Source organism: Penicillium brevicompactum (genome assembly GCF_028827555.1).
Source record: "Penicillium brevicompactum strain IBT 35665 chromosome Unknown utg000001l_segment0_segment0, whole genome shotgun sequence".
Lineage (NCBI taxonomy): Eukaryota > Fungi > Ascomycota > Eurotiomycetes > Eurotiales > Aspergillaceae > Penicillium > Penicillium brevicompactum.
Genome location: NW_026623203.1, coordinates 4,901,463 through 4,913,985, shown reverse-complemented (window position 1 = coordinate 4,913,985; position 12,523 = coordinate 4,901,463). Strand labels below are relative to the sequence as shown.

Sequence of the window (12,523 nt, the reverse complement as noted above, 5' to 3'; positions counted from 1 at the left end):
AAGTCTGCAAATTGAGCCCATTGTTCTATCTAAACATACTTCAGATAGACAGCAAATTACTTCAACTTGCCCTTTCTGCAACAAATCATTTCAAAAGCCGTGCGTAAACTAGACATTTGCGAAGTGGACATTATCTGAAGACCCAGCAGAGAAGTAACGCGGAGACACAGCAAGACCTGTGCAAGAAAGAGCAATCGACCTGAGCCCCCAGCCGCCAGACCAGGCAGGAAAAGACAGTCTTGCGATCTTTGTTTCTTCGCCAAGGCGTCATGTGACAAAGGCACACCATGCTCTCGGTGTCATTCTCTATCGCGTGAATGTACCTTCTCGGGCTCGGATACTTCATCTTCTGAATTGAGCCTGCCGTCAGCTGTTTCACGTTCACCATCAGCCAACACTTCTCGGGCTACTTTGAAGGGGAGTGGCCCTTTCTCTTTTCTCCGGCATTTCGCCGACCCCTCTATCCAAAAGGATAGACTGGCAATTGGAGAGACTGCAAAATGCTCTGTCAGGCGAAATCTCGAAACACTTCACTCTCATATCGAAGATGCCCTCGTTCCTACGGACATCATGTCGAATTTTGGCGATTTTCAACTCCCAAGCCTGCCTTTCCAGCTGCCATCGGCAATACTTTCGTTTCCAGATGATTACCTGCTCACCCAATTCAACCCCGACGCTCTGTTTCCCTCCAAGCTCTCAACCCAATTGTCCGAGATCCTAGCGGAATTAGTCGAAACATCGAAATCAATGACCTTCGGAAGCACAGGCACAATCCACCAGCTTGACTTTGCTGAACTTTCTCATCTCCTTGACGTCTCCCATATCACAGCGTCCATATCGGCGTTCTTCCAGTCGCTCCACTGGCACCTGCCGGTGGTACATTTCCCCACATTCGATCCTGGCAACATAGCCAATTCCTTGTTACTCGCTATTTTTCTATCGGGTGCTACATACACAATACCGCTGGATGGGAAAGGCTTGCCATCCGCCCTTTTTGATGTTGCGGAAGAGTACATATTTCGACAAATCGCGAGTCTATCAACACTCACTTCGCAGAAGAGCCATTCAACAACGCAGCTGATACAGAGTGCGCTTATAATTGAGATGCTTCAGTTTGGACGTGATAATATGCAAACAAGACGTCGCATTCGCATCGTTCGACATCCATGTTTGGTGTCTACAATACGCTCGTTGGGAATTTTCCAGCTGAAGCGGGAGGCTGCTCCAGACATCTGCGATGAAAGCATATGGAGACAGTTGGTTGCAGAGGAAGTGTGTATCAGGTAGCTAACATCGTTATTTTCCGTCACAACCTTTCGATCTGTGTGCTAACTCACTTGAAGAATTGCTTGCTGGGTATTTCTCGCAGACGGATTCCTTACGGTATGCTTCAACAACCACCCATCAATATCCGTGTTTGAGATGAACTGCAACTTCCCATGGAGTGCTGGATTATGGGAAGCCGAGAGTGCATCAACCTTCAGTCAAATCGCCACATCACAGTCAACCGAACTGCCACTTCCTCCATTGAGTGATGTGGCCTCACAACTCCTTGATACTCCTTTGAACGAAGCCTCAATACCATGGGGTCCATCAGTTTCCGTGGAACATCTCTTAATCTTGATATATGGTATGTTGATCCACAAACGCATTGCCTCGGAAATATGCTGAAGTAAATAGCCATCAACTCCCTCGCATTCCAGGCAAGAGCAGGACTCTTGAAATATATCTCCCTGGATAAAATCCGCTGTGCTTCTGGTAACTGGAAGCGTGTCTGGGATTCTGTCATTGGCCTTCTTGATAAGGATCACCTTCTTCACCTGGGTTACCCAAAACATGCCCAAGAACTTTGGTGGCTGCTGAATGCCACATTGGATGCGACTGGGAAATCTGATTCTAGACTTCAGTACATGGATAGCACGGCTACTGATGATCTGGGAAATCTGAATGAGTTCATCCAGTGGTGTTATCAGAGTGCGCCATGAATTAGGTATTAATTATAAAATCGATGAGCTGCGAAGATCTCGAGAGAACGCTGGGTTGCTCTCAGTCATCTTTGCTAGCCAATTTCACGTCTTTTTGATGTGCTTCCATAAATGCATCACCTTTTGGTTTGCGATAGGTTCCCCCAAGCCGATCCCAGGCAGTGGTAAATTGGCCATAGTTGTAATTGAAGTAAAGATGATGCATCGTGTGGCAAGAGGCTCCGTTGATAATTTCCGACGTTGGCAGGTATTCAGCGTCGTCTGAAAAAAAGTCATTGTCAGCGTTTAGGTTTTTCTCGCCTTTCGGCATATTGATTTCGCTAGGTTGAAACCGAAGATTCAGCACTTACGAATCAGTACTGTCCACAAAGTGACAAAGACAAACAATCCCAAATAGGCAACCTTCTGTAGCGGGAAGATCATAGGAAATATGTGATATGGGAGGCTCTGCGACCATCCATCCAGTGGGTGGAAAGCGTAACTTGCGAAAGGTGTCGGCACAGCCCACTTATGGTGCGGTTTGTGGAGCCAGCGATATACAAGTGGATGGTGCAGGCCACGATGTATCCAGTAAATTCCACTGTCAGTGAAGCAGATGAAGAGTGGATATTGCAGCAGAGTGTATCCCCAGAATGGCGATTCGCTGGTGAAGTCGTATAATTTTGACCACCCCTTTATCTCCGCAAGGAAAAATGGAACTGTGAGGAGTGTGATGGTGGGAATGGCGGATATGCCTTGGTTGATCTCGAGCTTGATTTGGTCTGCCAGGAATCGGGGGTGCCGGAGGAGTCGTTTATCGAAGAGTGTATGGTATAATACAAGGCTCCCAAGGAGGTACATGAGCATTGCAAAGAGCCTGTTTTTGAAAAGTGCATTAGATATAGATCATGTGCATACCCACTGGACATACCATGTAATCAAGTACAACGACAATGCCTGTCTGGAGAGATCATCCCTTTTCCAAAGACTTGCTTCAGCCCATTTGGAAGGTTGCAGAGGATAATACACTTGAACATGCCGGTTGATATGAGCACTAGGCAAGCTCATATTCCCATGAATCGCGGTTGGGTCGGGCGAAAGAAAGGCATAGCATCGATCGAGGACGAATGTATCCAGAACGTCGAGAAACACATCCATAATTGCTGTAGTATTATACTTGCATGAGTTTGATTGGGAGGGAGTGATTTCGTTGGCGCTCTCTTATACATGGGGAATACCTACAGGGGCATGGATTTACCTACATGGCGATTACCTACACGGGGTATACCTACACGGCAAATACCCACACGGGGAATCCCTACAATTGTCTGTGACGCCGGGACCCACTCATATCCACGCGTGGAGTGGGTTGAGGGATGACTTTCGGCTTCCGAATATCTGATCCAGGGGCAACTCAGATGGCCTGATCAAAATGGCACCACATCGCGAATTGCCCTACGTTGATCGGGTTCATGATGCTTGATCGGGGGTTGTTGACTGGTCAGGTGACAGTGTGCTTAGTCATCTGGTGATTTTTCCCCATGCGCCAAGTCACGCCGAGGTTACTCCGTACAGGTCGGATCACCCACAGTAGGTGGGCTGGGCTACAACGGTTATGGATACTCCCTTGATCACTCCAAAGCGACCGATCTGCTTTTAATACTGGAATTCCACGTCTCGTCTTGATTCCTCGTGATAGACTTGTTGGCGCGGGTGTTTGCCTGGTTTGCCAGGCTCCCCGCAGTTGATAAATGTAGATGGAGAGAGCTTCCCTCTCTTCCTTTCCTTCTCTCCTCGTCCCACAATACACTACTTTACCGCACATATCTGCTCTCTTTCTCCGGTAAGACTGGTACTGGTACCACATGTTGGGGTGATTCCCTGGATGTCTATCACCGCCCAGCACCTTGATCGCTCGGCCTTGGTTATTTCTCTGGTCCTCTTCCTCTCATCTTCATCTTGTGCAATAAAGCTTTTCCGATTCGCTGACAAAGTCTTGTAGTGTTACCACCCAATGGTTCATCAAAACATGGCGAGGGCCCCACCAGCTGCGCGAGGCAAGGATGACAGTTGAAGGCTTATTTCCGCATAGTTGCGCGGCGGAGACAAGCCACGACAATCTCACCTAGTCCCCAGCTCTTATTGGCTCGCCTCAAGGCGGAGAGTAAATGGGGGCTGAAAAGCAAGCATATCTGGGCTGACGCTAAGGCCTAAAAGGGGAATCTGCTCTGGCCAAGACTTTTAGTTGAGCAGATCGTCGTGATCGACACAGCCCATCTTGGGCTGTGAAAGAAGCCTTGGGGAGATAAATTGGAAGCTCTAATCCAAGTGATACCTTTGTCACACTCGAAATTTCTCACAAGTCCTTTATCGAGCTTCTCCGCTCTATAGTCTTGGACTATCTGTCAAAATGGACGCCTTATACCGCAGAGCTGAGGGTAGCAGCAGCGTTAGCTGCGTGATCCCTGATCACATTGAGAATTGTGAGTAAAGAAAACGTCAAGCTCGGTGGTATATATGGCTAAACCTTTGATTAGCTGGCGGTGGTCCCTTTGTGGGAAATCTTTCGTTCTACCATTTCAACATGATTGTGTCAGGCATCTGTACCGCAATAGTATTGTTCATGACTATTGGTTTGATGGGACGTCATGCCATGCTTATGAGCAATCCAAACGAACAATTGAAGTGGGTTATATAGATCATACTCAAGCCCTTTCTGTGTTGCTAAGAGTTCATAGGATTATGCGTGTTATCAACATGATTCCATCTTACCAGCTCTTATCCTTCCTTGCTGTCTGTTTTCCGAACACTTATCTCTACCTCCAAGGATTTACCGAGGTGTTTCAGGGCATTGCTCTGTACGCCTTTCTCATGTTACTTTGTGACTTTTTGGCTCCCACTGAGCAGAGCAAGGTGGAGTTCTTCTCTTCGGTAGAGACAAACAGGCAGTGGCAGCCGAAGAAGAAGCGAAATGGTCTCGCTTTCCTAAAAGTGAGGAACTTTGACAAATTTCAATACCAAAGCACAGAATGACTGACTGACTATCCTTTTTTTCATAGCTGACTTGGTGGTGTGTTCTCCAATACCCCATCATCACCTGGATGACTGCCATCACTCAAGTAGTGACTCAGGCATTCCACGTCTTCTGTCTCGAAGGCTCATCGCCTCACTTCGCTCATGTTTGGGTATGTGATACTTGGCCCAGCCCGCATCTCAATGGAGAAAAAAAGCTAATTTTGACAATAGATTGAAGTTATTACTTCTCTTTCGACATCAATTGCAATTAACGCTATCCTCCAGTTCTACTCAAAAATGAAGGGCTATATGAAAGAACATCATCCACTTACCAAGTTGCTGGCATTTAAGTTTATTGTCGGATTGGTCTTTCTAGAAAAGGTGAATCCCCTCGTTGTAGACAGTGAATTAAAGGAAGTATCACTAATAAAACACAGATTCTCTTCCTTATTTTGACTGGCACCCACGTCCTCGTACCCACAAAAACCCTGACCTATGTCGACGTCTTGATTGGTCTTCCGACAATGGTCATCTGTGTCCAGATGGTTCCACTATGCTTCCTGGTTCTCTACGCCTATCGCACCAAGCCCTATGAAATGTCCAAGACACAGCCCATTATGCGCCCCCAAGCATACCAAGCCGTCAGTGCCAATGGTGACGAGGAGGCCTTAATGAGGGAGTCCCTGAAGCGTTATCAGGGTGGCTGGATGGGTTGGTTTGCTTGGATTAATTATTTGAATCCCTTAAATCTATGCCAGGATGTGATAGATGCGCATAGAATGATCTCAAAGGCAAGGGCTTTACAGAAGGCACAGTTGAGACATCAGATGCAAAAGGAAGCGGACGCGGCCACATATGAAACTAGTTCTGGCTCTAGTGACGATGCATGATCATCTGGCTGCTTTGTTTGTTTTTTTAGTTACATATGAATTTCGTTTAGCAGGATATAGACCATGAATTATGCACAAGATCGACTACCGTTCAATGAGCGTACTGATCAAAACTCGATTGGCATCAATTTCGAACAAACACTTTGTTATCCAACGTTTCAACTTCCTTCGGCGTTTCATGTCACAGGCGCCGAGTCATCACATCACATCTGATTATCCATCCCAGTCGCCTTTACATGCCATAAAGATTCATTGGTTCAGAATAACTGTCATAGTTCAGGCTGTCCCAGTTCAATTCCGGCACCAAATCGAAATGCTCCAGCGAAGTCTCAAAAGGACTGAACGACCCCACATGAGGCCATAAATTCCATGCATCCCAAGAGGAATTATCAAAGTCCATACCCATGGAAGAACAATCACTCAAATCAGGGGGCGTATGGAACAGTTCCAGATTTCCATCGCACTGTGCGCCCTTGGCTACCTCCTCCCTCAGCCGTTCAAGAATATTGTGAAATGCATAGATAATCTTGCTACCCGCGGCATAAACGCAACCAGTCGCAAAGGCAGACTCAGTTGATGTCCACGGTGACGCGGCCATCTTACCGATGTAACTCGCGCATCTAGGAAATACATCCATTTGCTTCTCGAAATTCCGTGCGAGGCGTCCGAAAACCCGTACTTGGACCAAGTTGTTTTCAACAATGTTTTTACATACGAAGATGATCTCGTAGAGGACTTGTTGGATGGGTGCTTTGAATGTAATGCCGCCGAGCTTCGATTCCGCACACTCCAGGAATACTTCCAAGACGCGCACGAGTTGATCGGGATAGCTTGTCCCAAAGCGTTGGAGAAATACAGAAAAAGCCTGGCCTGGAGCGTTGGGTGGACTTTTCACGCTTTCGGCGACTTGGTCCACGATGTGCAGGGACTCTTTTGGATGGACTTCGGGATCTTCAATGTTTTCTCCTTCGAAGAGTCTTTTTCTCTGCACGGCAGCATAGAATAAGCCGAGACCACAGATTCCGGCAAACACTCTGTGGAATTTCATCTCAAGCAGGGAGCGAGCAGCTGGTATATCCTCCAAATCTCCTTGGCTGGAAGGGTCCACTAGGAGGCAATTTGAGACGTTGATTTGCTCGAAGCACTTCCTTTCCATGTCTTCCACGACGAGGAACAACCTTTCCGGGGTACTCCAGCACTGCTTTGCATTTATGAGCCCCTCTATCATTAGATAAAATGACATGTTCCATTGGATGTGGAATACCACTCTTGGTGAGCACTCTCGTTGTTGTAAGAGATGTTGATAAGCATTGATATGAGGCCGTATGTGCTGGATCAGCCTGCGCATCTTTGGAAGAGGCTGTGCCAGGTAGCCATCTAGACAACATTCGAGCGAAAGAATTCTGAGCTCTTGCACGGAGTTGGCGAAGCATCGCTCGAAGTTTGGAGCCTGCGGGTTCATGAGCTGGTGGAATATAGAGGTGTCCGGTGCGGGTAGCAAGGAAAGTCGTTGTGCAATTCTATAGGCCAGATTGATGTATATGCCAGGACTGACTGCCTTGTGCGCAACAAACTGACAAGTGGACAGCATAGTTGGCCGGAACTCAATCAGGAAGAGACAGACAGTGATAGAATCTGGGTGAGTTGGTGGGCAAATAGTGAATTCTTGTCCGTATGATGAAACGGCATGTTGGAGGCTTTGTTTCAGTTTTGGATATTGTTTGGAGAACCCTTCAGCTGTATCGAAGGATGTCATGCAAAGAATGGCAAAGAGAAGGCTCGTCGCATGATTGCCAGTTGACAATTCTTCTGAGATCAACCTGTTTCTTAGGTCGGCAAGAGTGGGCAGCTTCGGGAGAAGAAACCGATGCCAAGATAAACTAGATACTATTTAGCAAATCTTGTCGCAATACCGTCAAAGCACTCACTAATTGTCTAGTAGAATGGTCATATCCTTGCTGACAAGATCTGACAGAGATCCACGCCAGCGCGTCGTTGGTTGAGTAATTTCGGATCCGAATCTGGCATCTTTCTCCAGAACAGAAGACATGAAAGCATTGACTTCAGTCATGGACCGAAAAACGGTCTTCTTGGCCGGTTGTTGTGATTGATCATTGCCATTGTTAAGCGGAGAATCTGCGTCTTCGCCTTTAGAGAACAAATGTTCCTTTATGTCCAGATCCGAGAGGGCACTAGCGACGTCATCCTCTTTTGGATCTGGATCCTTCAGAGACGCCGACCGTTGGCTTTGTGGGGCTTTTCGCTGGTTGGACTTTCCAGTTGGCCTCCCTAGACTTGTCCGCTCAACAATGCATTCCAGCTCCAAGTTGCGACACCGTTCGCAAGAAGTTTCTGGTGGCTGAGGAACGCCCAGGGGACCCATTTTCATAGGACTTGGCAGTACACACTTAATCTTTCTCGACCTGCAGCCTTGACAAATTAAGCGTGAATATTTGCCCCGTGGGCCTCGCTCAGCCTTGTGCTCGTGCTGCATGATGTGGATGCGTTAAGCTGTGCGAGGCAACAACACGTCGAAGGCCAGGTACGCGCTGCGGTTTAATGTACGAAGTTGAAGACCAATGGTCCAACCCAGATAGCCTTGACTCACAAATCTTGCATAAGGCGTACAGAGAATGGAAGAAGCTTTTGTGGCACAGACTCGGTCGCAGCTTTTGGCCCCATGTCGATCGTCTTCCAAATACTTTCTGTGGCTTGGGTTGCCACTCAGCCTCCCACGGTCGCTGACAGACAGGGGGAAAGCGAAGCAATGTGGCCCACTCCCCTTCACATGATATGTCAGTGTTTTGGCGGACCACTTGTATCCGTATGTGGCAGCAGCCCATCAACGTGCGCCGTGCTGGCCCCGGGGGGGGGGGGCAGCCTAAGCCTTCGGGACCAAGCGAGCCGTTGGTGGGGGGTCTCGGGCAGCAATGTGCCCCGTCTTTCTGATTGCCTCGTTGTGGCCCCGAACAAGACGACACCTCGCACCATATCGAGAGCATTAGAGTACGAATGTAGGAATTTCAATACCATGCATTGTGGGTGACTTCAGTAGAGAAGAGTGGAGAGAGAGAGAAGAAGCCCTCGACCCGCGACTAGTTAGTTAATCTACCTTTGGGGGCTTGACCAATCTGGCAGCCACGGCCTCCAGCTCAACGTTATGTCAATTCCATGAAGTTATTTTTCAAAATCCGAGGAAAAGATCTAAAATCACAATGGCTGAACATCTGGGTCACCCTGAAGAAAACCGAAAGGGTCCCTGAGTGCGCAGGAACTGTACTCAAGACCGCCCGGGCGACCCCTCCGTGGTTGGTCTGCAACGAGACGAGTAGTGACAGTCTTAATAACTAATACGCAGTCAAAATTAGATATATTGATCCGATTGAGTCATGAAGGAAATTATCCGAAAGGAAGATTGTATGTCATTTTCACCACCTTGGCAGTGGAGCAGCCCAACAGCTATACAACATCAAAGGGAAACGATCTTCTCCTTATCCGTCCTGCCTTCTACCTGAATCTGACGACGCCTTTCACGCGCAACAACCAACCCATATACCACTGTTGTCACCGTACCAGCAAGCGTGACACCCATCAGAATCCAATATCCACGCTTGTACAAGGGGGCATCATCTTTGGTAAAGCAGAAGACAGCGACGATACCACCTGCGTTGCCAACACCAATCACCAAACCGGACCCGATACTGCGCTGCTTATGGCCTTGCATGTTCATCAGGACCCAACAGATGATAACAGCGCCGGCGCTGAAGGCGCCCATGGTTATGAAGCAGATGCCGAGATACTCGGCAGAGAAGTGGCCGGCGCCATGTGTGGTCAGCATAATCGCCAGACCGATTATGATCAGCAGGTCACCGAATAGAATAAACGGTAGACGGATGCTCCACAGATCCGAGAGGTATGCTGTCACTATACATAGTCCGATCGCAGCGGCGAATGGCGGTACGCTGTGGAGTTGGGTCTGGATCGTCCCGTACCCCAAGGCTTTGATGATTGTTGGCGCAAAGTACGCGAAAGCGTAGATTGGTATCACAATGGCTGTTCACCTGAGTCAGTTTGAACGAAATGCATCTCTGACACAAAATTAACTCACTGAAATACATTATCGTCGCCAGATACGACTTGGGGTCTTTGAAACATTCGGCCAAATCAGACTTTGTGACAGTTTCGTCGCCATCTTCATAATTGCGTGTTTTCGCAATCACTGCAGCTTTCTCGTCCTCATTCAACCAAGATGCTTGTTGAGGGAAATCAGCGCAGAAAAAGAATGCGGCGATTCCGACCAGGATGGATGCAATGCCTTCCAGCAAGAAGATCCATCGCCAATTCTCGAGGCCGCGCATGCCATCCATCTGAGCGATTCCGGAGGCGATCAAACCCCCAAAGGCACCAGCGAAGATGACGGACGACCAATAAATCGTAAACCGCTTCTGTGCTTCCGCACGCTTGTACCAGAAACTGATCAGATAGAAACTTCCGGGGAAGATACCGCATTCCGCAAGTCCCAGGAAGAATCGAGTCGCAATCAGACCCCCGTAGTTCTGAGTAAAGGCCTGACCGAGCATGACAACGCCAAAAGCGACAATGCAGCCAGACAGCCAGACATGGGGCTTGAGCTTTTTCATGATTATATTAGAGGGAATTTCGAGAAGAACATATGGGATATAAAAGATTAGCAGGGCGATGTTCGCCCGGTCGCCGTATAGGTTGAGATCCTCTGGCATACTCATTGTGAGCGCATTGGAGATATTGACTCTGGGGCGGGGTCAGCCTGAATCAAGGGTTGAGATGTGCCGATAGATTGAAGGAATAGCGATCACAATATCAAAAGTCGAAGGGTCAAGTGGCATACCGGTCCAAAAAGGCGACAAAATAAATCGCAAACAGCATCGGCATTACACGCATATCGATTTTGCGGACAAGCGCCGCATCGTCGACATTCGAGGGAGAAACATGGCCTTCCTCATCGCTTGGTAGACTTGAGGTTGGCTTTGCGTCGGCATCATGCTCTGCCAGTGGTCAGTCATCAAGGGATGGAAACTGAAGGAAGTAGCAATTGACTTACCTGGAGTGATACCCATTCTTGTGACACAGATGGGTGTTTAAGGGAGCTTTACGGACGGAGCACGCAGTCGGCAAAATACAAGAAGGGGAGATCGGAAATGAAATAAGATCTGCGACTCGTCAAGCATGCATTCAACACGTGAGTAGGACGGCACTTCAGTAAGTTTGGGCTAGATGTTCTGTTCGATTCTTTAAAGCCAAAGTCAGATTCGAGTAAGCGATGCGCACAGCATGTTACAATCTGATTGGGGCGCTTTATGCAGGACTATCTTTTAGCCTGAAGCTGTGAGTGGTGAATGCGTATTTGTGGACTGCAGTCATGCCTAGCTGGTTCTCCTGCTGGAGCTGCCGATCATCATGCTCCACTCTCCTAGGAATTATTGCTGGGTCTCCCCCTTTAAGCCACAGCCTGTCAATTATGATCAATCACCAGGGGAGCTCTACAATCTCTTGTGTGCACTTCAATAATTCCTGTATCAATTAATGTTTGAAAAGGCTACTCCGTACCACTATCTCTACACCAGCCTCGGTGTGGTATGGTAACCCCCTGTGCTTTGCATTCCCGCGAGCTTAAAATCAAGTCAATCTTTGCAAATTGCGATTGCTCCACGCACATCTACGCTCGGACCACAAATTGGGACAAAAAAGCACGGTAGCCCGCAAGATTGGCTTGCTTGGACGACGCCACACGCGCAAAATAAGCCTCGCGACTTTCTTGTGAAGCCTTCTTGTCTCCGGACAACAAGTGGGTTACGTCTGGTTATTCCGTATATCAAATTAGCTACCATAGAGTTTTCTATCTGTCTCCCTCGATAGGTTATCCGTGTTATACCATCCGAAAAGCCTTCCAATATTTGATTTAGATCTGACAATGTTGGGTGACAGCCCCCAGCTTTAACCACTTCGGGGGTGGGGAGCCGCCTCGGTGCGACCCATCCCTCCACGCCCCCACCGAGACGGTACCGAGAGAGGCCAGATCAACCTCGAGCTGGATCGGAGGACCTACCACAGGCCAGATTAAGCGATCGTGTCAGCTAGGTGTCATGTGAAGTGAATAACTATATCACATATTCTATTTCTGCCTTGGCCATGGAAACCAAATGTGAATTCAGCCGTGCTTGTGTGTTACCGATGAGTTCACAATTCATTACTTCTGAAAATTAAGTCAAAACATACCAATGGTTACTATTTAATTCAAATTGAATTTCCATGGCCCGCAGAACTCAATTCCCGCTTGATCTTGAGCGCCCGTTGGTGTGTTGGTACTGCGAATCGGACTGGAACCACGGCATATCAGCCTGGGACAACGCATGCTCTGGAGACTCCGCGCAACTTCGCGCAAACAAACTCCGCGGGGGCCTATGAGAGCCTACCAAATGCTGATCTGCCGGCCCCCGCGCCGGACAACCCGATAGCCCGTGTTTGTACGGAGTACTCCGTACGGGCCAGAGGCTTAGCCCAATCAAGCCTCCACTTATGCAGTCGGCTTGTCATGTCAAATAACTCACTTGAAAGCTTAGCTGACTGGCGTGAAAATAACGAGTTTGCCCACTTGCGCTGATTCCTTTCTCTGAT

General features: G+C 48.2%; 5 protein-coding genes across 5 annotated transcripts; 2 read left to right on the top strand and 3 right to left on the bottom strand.

Annotated features, from left to right (window-relative positions):
- Positions 1-570: 570 nt before the first annotated feature.
- Positions 571-1,287, top strand: N7506_001647 (uncharacterized protein; the record flags this gene model as incomplete). Its single annotated transcript, XM_056950943.1, has 1 exon — positions 571-1,287. The coding sequence occupies one exon, from the start codon at positions 571-573 to the stop codon at positions 1,285-1,287; it is 717 nt and encodes a 238-aa protein (XP_056816858.1).
- A 759-nt stretch (positions 1,288-2,046) lies between these two features.
- On the bottom strand, positions 2,047-3,122 carry N7506_001646 (sterol desaturase family protein; the record flags this gene model as incomplete). Its single annotated transcript, XM_056950942.1, has 3 exons — positions 2,047-2,246; positions 2,336-2,841; positions 2,896-3,122. The coding sequence occupies 3 exons, from the start codon at positions 3,120-3,122 to the stop codon at positions 2,047-2,049; spliced, it is 933 nt and encodes a 310-aa protein (XP_056816857.1).
- Positions 3,123-4,374: 1,252 nt separating this feature from the next.
- On the top strand, positions 4,375-5,869 carry N7506_001645 (OSTA/TMEM184 family protein; the record flags this gene model as incomplete). The annotated part of the gene is made up of 6 exons (XM_056950941.1): positions 4,375-4,447; positions 4,502-4,649; positions 4,703-4,955; positions 5,024-5,149; positions 5,211-5,360; positions 5,417-5,869. 6 exons carry the CDS (start codon positions 4,375-4,377, stop codon positions 5,867-5,869), a joined length of 1,203 nt encoding a protein of 400 aa, XP_056816856.1.
- A 232-nt stretch (positions 5,870-6,101) lies between these two features.
- Positions 6,102-8,252, bottom strand: N7506_001644 (uncharacterized protein; the record flags this gene model as incomplete). The annotated part of the gene is made up of 2 exons (XM_056950940.1): positions 6,102-7,749; positions 7,798-8,252. 2 exons carry the CDS (start codon positions 8,250-8,252, stop codon positions 6,102-6,104), a joined length of 2,103 nt encoding a protein of 700 aa, XP_056816855.1.
- A 1,086-nt stretch (positions 8,253-9,338) lies between these two features.
- Positions 9,339-10,965, bottom strand: N7506_001643 (uncharacterized protein; the record flags this gene model as incomplete). Its single annotated transcript, XM_056950939.1, has 4 exons — positions 9,339-9,922; positions 9,978-10,639; positions 10,737-10,893; positions 10,950-10,965. 4 exons carry the CDS (start codon positions 10,963-10,965, stop codon positions 9,339-9,341), a joined length of 1,419 nt encoding a protein of 472 aa, XP_056816854.1.
- Between the last annotated feature and the right edge of the window lie 1,558 nt (positions 10,966-12,523).